This window comes from Haemorhous mexicanus, chromosome 18, assembly GCF_027477595.1.
Source record: "Haemorhous mexicanus isolate bHaeMex1 chromosome 18, bHaeMex1.pri, whole genome shotgun sequence".
NCBI lineage: Eukaryota > Metazoa > Chordata > Aves > Passeriformes > Fringillidae > Haemorhous > Haemorhous mexicanus.
In genome coordinates this window covers 13,242,356-13,258,557 of record NC_082358.1, presented here as the reverse complement: position 1 = coordinate 13,258,557, position 16,202 = coordinate 13,242,356, and the positions used below count along the sequence as shown (strand labels likewise).

General features: G+C 45.7%; 1 protein-coding gene across 1 annotated transcript in view; it reads right to left on the bottom strand.

The window, feature by feature from the left end:
• BMP7 (bone morphogenetic protein 7) overlaps positions 1-15,719 on the bottom strand; it is a 41,102-nt gene extending 25,383 nt beyond the window's left edge. The window contains exon 1 of the mRNA XM_059862544.1: positions 15,206-15,719. Coding sequence (XP_059718527.1) covers positions 15,206-15,719 — 514 coding nt within the window. The remainder of the gene's footprint in view (positions 1-15,205) is intronic.
• Positions 15,720-16,202: the final 483 nt, after the last annotated feature.

Here is a 16,202-nt window from a genome sequence, read left to right as displayed (position 1 = left end):
AAGCAAAGTTAAATAAGCAGGGAAGAGATGTGTTTCTACAGAATACCTTATTCACAGCCCTGTCACGTGAAACACAGCAGCACATGGAGCTGCAATCCATCTGCAGCTGCTGTAATGCACTGAGGATTGCTGTGGGATTTGAGTGGTGTGAGGGAATGGAGAATTCGGGGAGGGGTGACAGGGAAAAGGAAAAAAATGGGAGTTCATGAAGTTGTTCCTTTTGACAGACTCCCTCTATTTCTACCTTCATCCTCCTGGAATCCACTAGAAGGAAATCTCCTGCAGGGCCTTCCTCTCCAGGCACTCAGATCCTGTTTCTCCTCCTCCTTTCACAGCAAAGGGGGAACCCAGGACAGTGCTGACCTGGGGATTCACCCCACCAGCTCTCCCCTTCCCAAAACCTTGGGGGTGGCTGTTTTCCAGAGAGGCAAGCTGGGGACTGTGCTGATGCTGAGACCCTGTGTCCCCCAGCTGGGCAGTGTTGTGGCCATCACAGACGTCTCGAGCTCTCGTGCTGGCTCTGGAGCAGGGTTAACACAGGCTGGTGTTTATCCCCGGCAGAGCAGGGTTGTTTTGTCTCTCTGTACCTGAAGATGGGCTGCACCTGGGCAGCAGCTCCTGCAGGGACCCTGGGTGCACAGGGCAGGCTGAGGTGAGTGCACAGCACCCAAAGGCAGCCTCAGCTCTGCTCCACACCCTGCTCTAGAAAGGTCCCTGCAGCCAAACTGAGCAGTGAGCAAAAGGACAGGCAGAAGCTCATCATTGCTCCTTTCTTTGCTCTGTCTGCACAATGTGGGATGACACAGCCTGAGAGCAGGGGCATGCTGCTGCCTAGCACATCCCCCAAATCCTCTGGGTGCAGCTGTGGGAGGTATGTGAAGATGTAGGAGCACATTTTTCTTTTCCCCCTTTGAGCAGAGGTGATGGCTACATCCCACTGCTCCCTGACTTTGTGATTCAGGGGACAGCAAGGCTGCTTCCCTGGTGCTGAGGAACCAGGGAGCTGCATCTGGCCAGCCCAGCTTCCCAGGAAAGCTGTGCCAGCCTTAGGTGTGAATTGCAAGTCACACATTTTGCCAGGGCATCCAAGGGTCATGGAGATAGTGGCAGCCTGGGGAGGATTCCTGATGAGGATCAGGCTGGGGTGGCAGCCACAGCACAGAAAAGGGAGGAGGAGAAAGCAGGAGGGTGGTGGGTGTCTCGAGGGGGAAGAGGTTGCAGAGCACAAAGAGGGAGAAAAGTTAAGTGGCAATAAGGTTTATTGAGAAAAGTAATCCCCCAGTCCAGACACTTGACAAATGGGGCCCAAGGTGCTTCCTGCAACCTGCTCTGAGACTGAGCAGGTCTCAAAATATCACTGATGCAAAAACCAGCAGCCTGCCCTGACTGCTTGTACACACTGAGCAAATGGAAACATCCCCAGGCCCAAGGAAGGAGAGAGAAGTGGCTGAGCAGTTCTGGTCAGAAATGAAGTGTATTCAGCCAGGGAGATAAGAGGCAGTGTGAGAGACCAGGCAAACCTAAAATGGGGAGAAAAGCCCCCAGGGGAAGGACTGGAAGGAAAATGGGAGCACAGGCACCTCAATCTGCAACTGGCATGTGCAGAGGGCATGCAAATTAAAATCAAATCTCGTTATACTAATTGTTCAATGCAATGATTTGATCATGCAAGGATGTAACAGGATCAATTTTTTTCCCTTGCATTCCAATATCTACACTGGGGCAAAGTAATATGTTTTTAAATAATTTGATAAATTAGCTACTATTCATAATACACAGCCTGAGTCAGTAATTTTGGGAAGGTCACTGCCTGAGCATCTCTGATGTGTTTACACAAAACAGACAGAAATGGCTAAAGGTACCTCTGGTGTCTGGAGAGTAAGCTCCAAATCTTCCCTCCAGGGCCAAAAGAGCTTTATGAAAGTTGTGCTCATAATCTGATGCTTTTAAGCTTATATGTTAATTATCTTCTACTACATTATTTTTTTCCCAAGCTGCTCTCTGTTTTTTATTACTATTGCAGTATCATTACATAGCACAAAGTTACTTAAGACAGCAAAAGATTCAACACTTGGAAAACTGATAGAGAAAGAAGGGCTGGATTCTGGACTGGTACAGCTGGTTTAAGGTATTTTAGAAGTAAATGAAATCAAATGAGAATTTATAATCCTTCCTGAGGTCTGGATTCCATCAGACTAAACTCATTAGGCATTAAGGTGCAGGTGCAGCTAAATAAAGGATTGTTCTGCTTTTCTTAATGCCATAGATTTACATCTTGAGTTCAAAATAAAAGTCTTTTAAAAGCACATGTATGTGTTGTGCATCTACTGGCAGCACTTGAAAGGGAAAGCTCAGCTGATGGAATCTTCAAATGCCTCATTTTTGCCAAAGGAATGTGCCCATTTCTGCACCAGCTGTGCTGAGGGACACGAGTGGAGAACTGACTGGACATTGGCCTCTTCAGGCTTTTTCATTTCATTTGCATTAGACTTCCTTTCATCTACTGAACAGCTGCCCAAATAAATAGCATAAATCTAATTAATCCTCCTTTAATATTGTATTGCCACAACAATTCCAGCATCCCCCCAAATGCTGCAGGAGTGTGGGCCTACACCTGCACAGGCTCCCTGGGAGGAGCTCAGCAGGAGTTGCAGGGAGTCCAGCCTTTTTTGTGGTTTACTGGGATAAAAGGAAAATAATTAAAAACCAGTTTCCCAGGTTTGAAGCCATGCAACTTGCTGGATTTCTCAGCTGAAATCCCAGATTCTGGTGCTGCTGAGAGAGCAGTTTGTGGGCTATTACAAAATAAGCAGCAGATATCAGGCACAGGCCACCAGATAAGGATCTCAGCCTTTGATTGTGATCAGCAAAATCTCAGCTTGGAATGTACACACTGAGCTGTGCCCCAAGACCACAACCAGCTGGGCCTTTCGAGCTTGTCTGTGCACTGACAAACATCTGCAGCTCTGGGCCAGGAGAGCTGGGGGATTAGGGGACAGCAAACTATTGAGGGGAAAGGTCCTGCTGCCCTAGAGGGGAAATCCCTGCCAGGGCAGTGCTCTCCTTGCACCCAGGCTGCTGCAGCCATTGCCTCTTTCTCAGGTGTTCTGTATGTGGGAGGTCCAGTCCTATTAACACAGTTTATAATTATTAGACAGAAGTGAAGTATTTGGAGGGATGTTTTGGAAAATAACCATTAGAAACTTCAGTTACTGCTTACAAAGACACTGTGGAGTGCCCTTCCTCATGCAAGTGTGACTTCATGACCTAGTTCACATTTTTCTTTGAGATCATCATGTTTCCTCTGTGCTGCCAAGAGAGGCGAGCTCAGGTGGGGCACTGGGTTTGGGACACGGGACCTGGAGAGGAGGTCACTGCCTGGAATGACCCTTCCTGCCAGCACCACACGTCCTCTCACCATCCTTTATCCTGTGATGGGACTCATGGCTTATGCATAGGAGCTTTTTGCTTTCTAGGAATATTTGCTGTGCAACACATTTATTTTATTGAGAAATAGGCAGGCAGCTGTTTGTTCTTTATTAACTCTGTACAGCCCTGAGAGCTTTGACTATTGAGGACCTGGGGGTTGCTGACATCCACATATACTCCTGTTTGCAGATGTAAAATGTTAGTGTCTCAGAGTATTTCTAGGAATATTTGCTGTGCAACACATTTATTTTATTGAGAAATAGGCAGGCAGCTGTTTGTTCTTTATTAACTCTGTACAGCCCTGAGAGCTTTGACTATTGAGGACCTGGGGGTTGCTGACATCCACATATACTCCTGTTTGCAGATGTAAAATGTTAGTGTCTCAGAGTGATGGCAAGGTTAAACTGCTATTTCAGGAATGTCCTCAGGAAGATAAACATGTTCTATTCACGTGTAGGGCATGGGAACGTGTCTGTCCCCTTCACACTCCAAACGTTGGTGGCCCATGCCCCAGGCATAACGGCATCTGAGGGTGAGGCAGAGATTTATTTGCAGTTTAATTCCCACCCACGATCCCTTTTATACAAGAGGAATTTTCTTTTGGTACAAGATAAGCCCATCAGTGACATCAGCAGCACCTAGCCCTGCATACCATAGCCCTGCTGGATTCCTGACACTGAGCCTCTCACTAGGGCTGGGCCATCCAGGCCTCCTGAGTCAGCCCCTAACAACAGCATTTTCTGTTTTGTTTTGGTTTTTGTGTGTCTTCAAACACAATTTTGCAATTGCAGTTCTGGGGTAAAAGATCAGCTGTTGAAATACACCCTGGTGTCCTCGCATGGGTCTGGATGAATGGAGGGAGCGCAGCTCACGTCCTGTTGTGTGCAACTGGCAAAAATAGCACAGGAGTGAGTGTGGGGGGTTTGTGAAAGCATCTCTGCAGGAGCAGGAGCACAGAGCACTCTTCTCCAGCTCGGTGTCCTCCTGCCAGGCCCTGCTCACTTCTTGGGCTGCAGCTGCCAGCCCAGGGAGGAGGCTCCCAGCGTGTCAGACGCACTGGTGAGATTCACCTCCCTCCTCTGCAGGATTTTCAGTGAAGCAGCTCCCATCTCACAGCTGGGGACTAATGAGCAAAATGACAGTTTCTGTTTGCTGAAGAAATATTTGGGGTTTGCTTGGATGAGTCTGTGCCTCATTCTGGATTATTTTGTGTGTTTCTGTATTCCCTGTGTGGGGCTGTAACGCAGCAGAACAGTCAGGGATTTCTGTGGGTATGGACTCCAATATCCTGGTAATTTCACTACAGTGCATGCCATGGATTGCAGGAACTAACGTATTCAGAGGTCAAAGTTGTGTCCACACCAATGAGAGAAGTTTTACACCACATGTCTGATTTGCTTCTCCTTTTCACCTGTCTCAGGAGACAAATGATTCATCACATAGTGCTGAAATATCTTCATCTCCTGATTTGGGCCAAGATTTAAGAGTAGTTACCCAGAAGTTTCTTTTTGAGCTGAGGAGAAAGATCTGTGATGAATGATTCTTTTTCAGTTCTTCTCTCCTGCAGTTTATTACAAGTATATTTGTGTAATTAGGGGGCCCAGTAGTAATGTTGTTAAAATACAAGTGGGCACATTTATTGTTTCCTCCAAAAGGAAACAACTAGTCTCTAGCAGTTCTGGTTTTTCCCTGCCTCAACTGAACGTTTACTGTTTTATGTAGCTAGCAGATTGAGGCTAAAGTTACTTCTTTTCCCCCCCCACCCCTTTTATTTCTTTTTGTTAAAAAGAAAAGAAAAAAATTCCCTCCCTTCTCTTAACAAATGCTGGATTTTTTAAGGATATGGTCAGAAAGGGGAACTTAAACTCAGCATAATGTTTATAGTGCCACACAAGCTTCAGGAAAAGTGATGTGCAGTACCCTTTATTAACATCTAAAAAGTCCCTGTGGGATTATAATGACTGCAGAGTAATAAACAAATAAAAGTAGCAAGATTAAATTGTTCAGAATATTTTTAGTGATGGAAGAAAGCAATAAGTTTTAACCTTGAGAACCAAGGGAAGAGCAGCTTGTGGGTAGAACAAATACAATTAGGAATGGATTCCTCTTAGTGATGACTGGTTCTCATTCATGGCATTACAGACAATTGCCTTATATAAATAAATTGTTAAAATATGAATACAATACAACAGTACCCAAATGTAAGCACCAGAATTCAGAATTTCTAAACTACAGTAATTTTTAACCTTCTGTTTAAATGACAGACCTGAATTTGCTTTCCCTTGTGGTGCCAAAGGACTCAGTAGAGCCAAAGGGTGTTCCAGGGAAACACAACCAGCCCCATCCCCAGTGCTCACCCAGGAAGAAACTCTTCTCCCCATCAGAATTAAAACTCCCAGCTACCAATACTGCAGCATTTAATGAGCATTTTTAGTACCTGTCCCAGAGCTCTTCTGGTCTCTTTTAACAAGTTTTACAGCCACTGAGCTGTGGGAAGAACAATTGGTAAATCCAAGGGAGCCCCCCCAGTGCCAAGGCAAGGCTGTGGCCAAAGGCAGCACTTGGCCCAGGGGCTCCAGGGCCAGAGTCAGGGCTCAGGCTGATTTACAGCCCCCAGGCTGGGCACAGCACACCGTGCCAGCTCCTCGGAGGGTGCCAGGGCTGGTGACTTCACTGCCAGGGTGGCCTGGGGCCAGGCTGAGTGAGGATGCTGGGGTGACATCAGTGGGGCTGGGTGACATCAGTGGGGCTGTGAGGAGCTGAGGTGACATCAGTGGGGCTGGGTGACATCAGTGGGGCTGTGAGGAGCTGAGGTGACATCAGTAGGGCTGGGGTGACATCAGTGGGGCTGGGTGACATCAGTGGGGCTGTGAGGAGCTCTGATTCAGCCCAGCATGGGGAGGCTGCTGCAGAAGCACAGCAAACTCAGTGCTCATTTGAAAAGCTCTGGAGTGCAGCAGGGCAAACCTTGCAGGGGGATGCTCCGTGCAATTATCAGCTCATCTGCTGCTCCCCCAGCACTGAGAGAGCTCCTGCTCGCTTTAATTATTGCTTAGGGGGAAGCTGCTTTCCCTCTGCCCTCCTTTTCCTTGTTTTTTGTTGTTTTTTTTTAAGGAAGGTAGCTTTTAAGAGCTTGCCATGAAGATCTAAGTTGAGGGATTTTCTCCACTACAAAGCCTGCATAGTTTCCCAGGCCAGGTGGACCCGATAGCACTGACTGCATGCTGAAAAATCTCATCCCCACCCTTCAGGCACTTTAATTGTAAGCCTTTCCAGATACACTGGATAAACACTGTCAAAATGAACCTGAAAGGGTTGTTGTTGTTGGTTTAGCCCTTAAATAATTATGAGTTTGTCTGTCTAATTACAACATAATCTTGTTTAAACTTGGATGGTTATTTGCAGTATCTCTTAAATGAGGTGGAAGCAGAAACACTGGGAGAAAAAAAAAAAAAAGAAAATTCACAGTTCTTCCACTTTAAGAGAAGGAAAAAAGGATTTTTTACTCCTGTACAATTTAATTCAACCTGACAACAAAATACTCTAACTTGGAAGCTACTGTGGTAGGATAAGGATGATAAAGAATAGTGTGGAACCCCCGAGATGCAGCAGAAACTTAATCTTCCACAGATAATATTTTTCAAACAGTTTAGAAATAGTTTAAGGTAATTTACGGGAAGACTTGAGTGACAAAGCACATTACTTGAAGTGCTTTCCTTCACTAGGCACTTTCTAAATTCTTTCTCTTTCATTTCTTTACTCTCAGGAGACTTTTAAATCCAGTGAACCAAAACAACACTTTGTTTGTTGGTATAGCACGGGGCTGGCACAGATGGCAGACACTGCACCTGTTCCAATAAACTGGGGAAATGGAGAGATAAACCATAGCACTCATTAAGGGGAATCTACTGAAACATGAACAATTTGTATTTTGAATATCTTCCAGGAATTAAAGGGGAAATACATAAACAAGACTTTGTTTTTACCATTATCAGTTTAAAATAAACTTTGCTTAAAGGGAACTTCACATTTGGTTTATGTACAAAGGCAGACATACCACTAAAGAAGTTATGATAATGCTTGATTTTCTTTAAGAAAGGCAAATGATTTTATCTAGCTGCTACTATTCTGCTAAAGAAAAATTACCTTTTGGCAGTTAAACTAAAATCAGTTAATTCCCCTCTTCCTTAGTAGTGGCAGCTTTTTCTGCTTTTGCATTTTCTCACGTTGAGTAATATCACATTCTTACAATCTACTTCAGAATGATCAGAGAAACAACAGCATAAACTAAAGTCCATCTGCTCATCTATTAATAAATAACTAAAATTATTGGGGGGCGTGGGGGGGAATTGTTGGATCGTTAACAACAAAGTTCCCTGCAAAACAGCTTTTTGCTGGGCACAAGGAATGTGCTGTGTAATATCTGACAGATTATTAAAAAATCCTAAATAAGAAGAAACAATGAGCAACAGTTCCTCAAAGGATAAATTTCTTCAAACATTTGCCTTGATCATCAGAGTTTGTGCTGTTCAGCATGCCATACATCTCCCTCAATTTCTCTCTCTCACACACACAGCATTAAATACAAAATGTCATGAAAATTCCTAAGTATCATTTAATGTTGGCAGCCCTGCGCTGTAAAGCCATTTATATAAAACTGTGGTTGGCAGCTCTCACTCTTCCATGGGAACAAATTAACATTGGCATTCCAAACACAGGAAAGTAAGGAAATTAGAAACACAGTTTATATTTGGCCAGTGCTTTGAAATACTGTACCATGCTACTGATGTCAATTAATGAAAAGCAGGATTTTGCGGAGAGGGTCTGGTTTTGAAACACATTAACACACGTTAAACATGTTTGCACAGGAACTGGATTGTAAGCATCTTGGTTCCAAAACAATAAAGCAATTACACTAAAACTTGTAGTCTCAAAGTTGCCATTAATTCAATCCGCTCAGTCTGGATTTTCACTGACTCTGAGATGTAGATGGCACAAATCTTTAAAAAAGTGAAAGGCACAGTGTGGTGGGGATCACACCCACGGTGGCTTCTCTGTTAGCTGCTGTAAATCAGGTATATTTATGTATAAATAATGGAATTGTAGAATATACACCCAAATACAGGGGGGGCTCAGCAAACTTTGTGGTCCTCATCCATGAAACAAGGATTTCCAAAAGGGCTTTTTGAATCAGAATCAGTTCGATCTTTGCTACCTGCAACCTTTTTTGTGGCAAAGATTTTTACTGACAAAACCTTCAACACCAAAAAAATCTAGATGGCAGTTTATCTCCTGGCACAATTCCACTCACTTCAGTGGAATTACTCCAGCACGGAATTTGGCCCCGCAGCCTTTACAAGGCACTGTTTATTTGTACTATGATTCAGATATTTTGATACCAGGAATCTTTCAGCGCTGAAGTTTCTCCATATGAAATATGTCTTGTATTAAGAAATATCAGTTTCACATTTTTGTCAAACATTATTTGCTAAATTCTGTTTGTTGCAAGGATGGGAATTCAGCTGTAGTTCAACAACATGGATTGGGCTAATAATAGTGATAAGCAGTGACTAATAGGAGCTGGTTCATGTTTTGATTGTTTGCAGCAAAGGAAACTTCCTTCAGAAACAATTTCAAGATTAGGAGAGAAAACTCTGTGAAGCTCAAGCAGAAACTACTGCCTGCTCATTATTTCAACAGAGGGGCACTGCTTTGGCCCAATTCTGCTCTCAGTGGTGCTCGTGTAAATCAAGAGGGAGTTTATGGGAATTACTTTGGACGTAGAGTTGTATAAATGAGACCACAGGGCCAGCTTCAGTAGAAATTTGACAATTTACACCAATGAAGACCTAGCCAAGAATTTTCTCTTGGGTTTCCATTTTTCCAAACTTAAGCATGTGCAGAACTTTATCCATGTGATTAGTCCTTGTGTGTAGTCTCGTTTGTTTCAAACAGTTGAGAAGGAAAATCTTCATCCTGAAACTAATTTAAACAGCCCTCTCATTTCTTTAGAAGTTTCTTCCATTTAGAGAAGAAATATACTTACATAAAATAGCATATTTTATTTATATATAGTAATGGTATATATTTTATATATATATATATATATATATATATATATATATATATATGTAGTTAATTCATAAAAGTACTTTGATGTAGGCCCTAGAGAGGAGGACTGGAAAGGGTTTAAAATATCATGGTCTCTTAATGCTGTATATCAACAGGTAGTCTCCTTATCTGGCATGCTATCAAAATTTGCTTACTTGTGTTCTTGCTCAGACAACTTCATCCATCATTGCAACTTCTCACTGGTATTCATCCAGTAAGGACAATTTAGAGGCATAAAACTAAATGTGTTATCATTTTAACCACGAATTAACAGTTTCCACATAAATATTAGCATTTCCTCACTTGGTTCAAGGATAGCAGCCCTAATGGCACTAACCGTATATTTGATTTAAACTAATTAAAAACACGGGCTCTTGCAATTTAATATATTGATTTTACCAGTGGGACTTAAATCTTTTATAATAAGTGTACACAGCTGCAGCACTCACCCACCGCCACTCTCAAACCTAATCCCTGCATTCCTCCTGACAATAACATGACAGGATCCACACATCCCAGTATTAGCCTTAACCCCGCTGACACTGCCAGAATGTATTAAACTAAAACATCACAGTGTCCTATTTAAAAGGGGCCTGTCAACGGCTCTGACTGGGCTTTAATAGTTATAATCTTTTTTTTAATTAATGTTTCCAACCACTTGTGTAACCTTCTCTCACACGTCTCTCCCCGCCGACCCGAAAATGTGTTTCAGGCTTATTTCCAGGGAATGTAGTGCCTGGTTTTGTGCTGCCTGTCCAGAGGCCATTAAAGCTCCTTTGCAGGGGGAGTGCTGGGACACACACAGAGACACAGGCATGGCACAACTGGGGGCACTGGGAGCAGGTCCTGCACGCTCCACTGGTGCCCAGCTCCTGTTACCGGCATCACAAGACCCGGCCATCAAGGCCTGTCTCCTTCAAAGCCCTTTAAGAGCTGCTGTGTTTTGGCTTCTAAACTGCAGCTCACAGAGGGGGATTCACCCCCCCAGGACAGCCCGTGTGGGAACAGAGCAAGGACCCTGCTCTGGGATAAATCTGCTGTGTGCCAGCGGATGGGGACAATTTCCAGGTCCTTTTTCCTTGCGTAAGGACATCTGTCCTTGGCTGCTCCTTTCTCTGCTGCCAGCAAAGCCACGTGGCAGAGGTAAATAGTTCCTGTCCTGCTCTGCTGTTTTACACCTGGAAATTAGAAAATTAATTAAATTCTCTCTGGGATGGGTCTGCACATTCAGAGAATACCTGCTGGTCACTTGCTGCATGGTCCTTGACTTGGCTATGAGCTTTCTGCCTTAGCCAGTGTTACACCACCACAGGCTGCACAGATCCACACTGTCCAAAACAATTATGGGATGTACCTGTTCAGGCTTGAGGGCTTTTACCAGCGTTAGGTGGAAGAGAAGAAAATAAAAGCCAAGGGCTTGGCCTAATGTATGGACAAACCATGTGATCAGGAGCAGGCATCCAGGGCTAACTTTTAATCTGCTTTGTTTCAAGTGGGAAATATGTGAAGATCAAATAAGTTCAAATCCAGGTCAAATATCCTTGAAAATCTTTGATTTATACAAGCAGGAAAATGAGGTTTAAAAGAAGTGATTATGAAAGGGTTACTAAAAACACAGCTGTACTCGTACTCTTATATCTGAGGCTCTCCAAAGAAAAACTGTGTGACATCTATATTAACCTTTGGCTGTACACCAATGAAGGCCTGTAGTGAGCTGGAATGCAAGGCAGCCCCTTCCAAATTTTAACACAAGCCAGGTTACAGCTGCAAATGCCTGCAGCCCGTGCTCACTTTATAAAGTATTCCCCGAAGGAAATTTTTTAACTGTTATAGAATCTTTTTCTAATACCCCACAGTGTTAAAGCCTGTTATTAAAGGGCAAAGAGATGGTTCTCTATGCCAAACACTTGTCAACAAAAAGGATAGCCAGATGGTATGAAATAAAAGGAAACTTGGGGGCTCTTCAGCTTCTTGATTTATATTAACAAAAGCCACTTTCAAGTGCTCCTTCCAAGAATGACTAATTCCCCCCCCACTTCTTTTTTTGCCAGGATTAAACAACGTTGTTCATTTTATAATCAACCACGAGACAAATTAACAAATTGCGTATCACTTGTGCCGACTCTTTTAAAAATATTCTAAGCAAGTCTGTTTACCAAGGCAAGTTTACCAGCATAAGGATAACGCAATTATTTTTAGAAGAGGAGGCCTTAAGTCATCTAGAGGATGTTTACTCCTTAGCTGCTGTTTATAAACTGAAATTAAACTTGTGCAGAAAATGCTTTGCGTTTTTTCAGTTCCTAAAATGGATCAGTTTGCAAACTGTATTGGACAGGATGTGAAATTAAATTCCAAATGCTAAAATTATAGTAATAAATTTTACAAAATTAGCCAATAATTAACTGACTAACTTAGACCACTGTGGCTAAATTGTCTTTTAATTTACAAATTCATTCTTGACACAACTCCATTCCCCATTCATCTTAGCACAGGTGTAAGCTAAGACAAAATGTAGCCTGTAAATTAACTGGTTATAAATCTAAATCTAATTAGTTGTCAGGATTTTACAGTAAGTAAAACTTTGCTTAGTACAAAGCTCCCTAAAACGGAGCACCTGTATTCTGGTTCCTCCCTACCAATACCCAGCATAAATTTTCTGGACTAAATATACACAGTATCTCCATAGAAATCAATGTGTGTGGGGTTTGTTGTTGGGGTTTTTGCTATGTAGCCCAGTAAATCTTGCAATGTAGTTTTTTAAAAAAATATTATTCGCTCTAAAATTGTACAACTAGATGGATGAAGAATAAGAATAAGGCAAAAAAAGTGCTTTTGTAGATTAGCATTTGGAAGCCTGGAATTACCGTTTTTTATTAACTGAAATTTCAAAGTATTATTTCTTTACTTGCTTTTACTTCCTCCATGCTAAAATGAAACTTTATTATGCTGTGACACTTCCTCATTGTGATGGCTCTGGTATAGTAATAAAAGCCTACCTGTGAAATGCAATGCTCACAGAGTATCTCTTACAAAAGTAGGACACAGTTTACTACAGTCTGCATTTAGGAATTCAGCTCTGCTTTAAAAGGGATCATTGTAGAAAGTCTCCACAAAAATTCAGTTCTACAATAGATCTTCTAATTTTCCCTGAATGTCATAGAAAACTGTACGTCTCAAAGCAGGTGTTGTGTTTGATTATATACGGAGTGAGTGGCTGCTCTAATTCATTAAAACCTCCATAAACAAGCCTGCCTTTGTCCTATAAAGATGAAAGAGCAATGACTATAATGGGATGAAAGGTGTGCACAGTGTTAAGAAAGCTATTATAGATCTGTGTCCTTTTTAAACTCGTCCTGGCATGCACTGTTGACAAGGGAACAAAACAGCACAGATAAACCTCCAAAATGTGCCTTGCTGGTCGTAATTCCACCTGTCCTTAAAACTGCTGGGCTTTGCTTGTGCTCTTACTACTCCCTGACCATGCTGACAGCAATTAAATAAAATAATCATTTAGGATTTTGCATGAAGAACACTCTTGCGTTTCTAAGCTGACAACAAACCCTGGCAGGCTGAAATGAATGAAATATCCATTGCAGTCACCAAGCTGCATCAGGACGTTGATTATCGGGAGTTATGGCTTATACAGGCAAAACCTGCTCCATACAAAGTTCTCACGTAGACACAGACGTATCCAAAATGTAACTTTTATTTCACAATTATGGATCGATTCCGCTCCTTTGTATTCAAAATCATCAGTGGCCTAAATATTAATTCTTCCTTATAACCCTTACATGGGCTGACAAGGAGACTCTTCCTTGCATCGGCAATGTGGGATGGGAGCACTGCAGTTTCACTGGTGATTCAGTAAATTACTACACCTGAGGAGCAGAGCTAAACTCCCTCCCATTATGTACTTACATGTTTCATAAGGTTCTTTCCTCTCTACTGAAATGGAAAGCAAAGTTTTGCTATTGTTAGTTGAACATCTTTTGTCTTCGGCTCAGGGCTCTCCTTGCACTCAGTGTAGGACCCAAGAACCACGGAGAACAGTGTTAGCAAGGTCACCTTTATCTTTAAAGTCAAATATTTGACTGCTATTGGTACTTTTGACTGCTCAAATATTTGATTTTAAATGTATCATTGCTCATCGGCTTAAGTATCCAGCAGTGAGTAGACAAACACTGTAATTCCAAATGGAAAGCACCAGCCCTCATAGAGCCCCCCTGGGCCAGATGTAATTCCGAGCTTCCCACTGTGAAGCTTATGGCAGTTAATAAGGAGGTGCAGCTCATGCAAACTAGAGCTCTCCCACAGCGTCTCGTGGCTCCTTATCATGCAGGAATTGTGCCGGGATGGCTACCGTGTCTAATAATTATTAACGTGTGTCACAGAGCCTTTGCAGCTGGTGAGCTTTTCAAGTTAGTTAAAGTGCTGGGATTAGAGAGGTGGTGGTTTAGGTGGTGATTTAATCTTTGCTGCCTCTGAAGTTCCAGACAGTGGAAGTGTCCAGAACAGTGACATCCATAAAGGTGTTAATGGATTTATTGGAGATGGGGGTCTGTAATTCCTGGCAGGTTATGTGCCAGAGGTGTGCTCCTCTTGCACTTTGCATTTCCCTTTGTTTGGGACAAAGTCTGAGCTGATCTTGTTTTGGAAATACGATTCAGGTTCTGCCTTGAACTTGCAGGCACCCAATCTGTACGTGTGTGGTTTGAGAGCCGCACATGATGAGGTCTAAAAACGGATAGAGCGAGCCAGGTCTATAATTATATATTTAAAATAGAATGCGCACCCTGACAATGTTTTACTCAAATCCGGCCAAGTCAGTCCACACGGGTGTGCAATCTACAGCGAGCAAATAGAAATCAGATTGGGCCGTGGCATCCAATTAGGGAGGCCTAGTGAGGCGCATACAAAGCGTGCCAACTCTCGTATCGTTTGCATAAACCCATCCACATGTGCTCGTGAAAAAAGGCGAGTTAGCGGCATAAACTGGGGTCAACAGGAAAAGCTGCAGGAGTAAATAAGGATTTACTGTGGAATCCCTCCCAAGCCATTAGGAAAACATGTGCGCGCAGCTCAGCCCCTCCGGCCGAGCGAGCGCGGCGCTGGGATGCCGCAGGGAACCGTCCCAACCATCCGTCCCCGCAGCCCCGGTGGCTCCGCATCCCGCAGGAGCAGCGGGAGCTGTGCGGGACCCGTGCCGTGCTCCTGCCTGGGTTTCGTGTCTTCCTTGGCGGTGTGGGATGCGGAGCAGACCTGCTAATCGTCCTGTTAAACTCCTACCTGCAAATCCCATTTCTGACGCGCAGCAACTATCAAAGGGAGCAGACGACAAAGAGCTCAGTGTGCCGGCGTGTGTGGAGCGTGGGGAGAGCTCGTGGCTGCCCAAATGCTGCGAGGGGAAGTCAGAGCCCTCTCCCCTTCGATGCCACTCAATTACCGCCTGGCAAAGCAGCCACCCTGCCGAGGGCCGCTACCTGCCCTTCCTTGCCCAGGTGGGCTGTCACCCACCTGACCCGCTGGCAAACAGCTCCCAACCGGGGCCACCTGCGCCACCAGCCCCTGTCCTCCCTTCGGTGGCCAGGTCCCCGCTCCAGCCTCCCCCTGGTACGGTTCCCCGACCGGCTGGCCCGGACCCAGCCCCGCCGAGACCGGCACTCACCCAAGTTGACGAAGCTCATGACCATGTCAGCTTCGGTGAGGAAGTTGCTGTCCTGCAGGCTGGCCAGAGGCGGCCCCTGGGTGCTGAAGATGGGCTTGTAGGGGTAAGAGAAGCCCTCGCCGTCCTCGGCCGCGGCCCCCGCCGCCCCCTCCTCCACGGACATGGCATTGTAAAGGTCCAGCATGAACATGGGGGCCGAGTTGTGCTTGCCGTGGAGGTGCGGCCGCGGGCGGTGCGGCAGGCCGAGGATGGAGAGGATCTCCCGCTGCATCTCGCGGCGCTCGGGGCCGCGCAGCCTCCGGTGGATGAAGCTGGAGTGCACCTCGTTGTCCACCGTGAAGTCGGCGAGCACGCAGCGCAGCCAGAGGGCGGGCGCGGCGGCGCCCAGCACCAGCAGCCAGGAGGCGGGCTGCCCGCGCCCCGCCACCGGCATCGCGGCGCGGCGGCGGCGGCTGCGGGGCGGCGCGGGGGGCGCGGGGCTGCCCCGCCGCGGGACGCGCCCCGCCACCGGCATGCGCGGGGGGCGCGGACGGACGGACGGACGGACGGGCGGCCCCGCGCTCAGCCCCCGCGGAGGCGCCGCAGCCCGCTCATGGCCCGGGGCGGCGGCGGCGGCGGCGGCGGGGGCTGATCAGCGGCACCGGCCCATGGACGGGGCGGCGGCGGCGGCGGCCCGAAGCGCTTCCCCCGGCGTTGGCGGCGGCAGCGGGAGCGGAGCGCTGTGCCCGCGTCCCGCACGCCGCGGCGGAGCCGTGTGAGCGGCGCGGCTCGGCGGGGAGCGGCGGGAGGGTGTCTCTGGTGGGAGGAGCAGGCAGCAAAACCCAAGCGCTCTCTCTCGCTCGCCCGCTCCAAACCGCTTGGGAGAGAAAATCCCTGGAACTGCCTCGAGGAGGGACGTCTGCTCAGGTTGCTTTTCAGGATGTTTGTGGAGGCTGCGGGCTCGGCGAGAGGCTGAGCCGGTCCCGAGCGCCTAAATTGCCGTGAACGTCATTAAGGA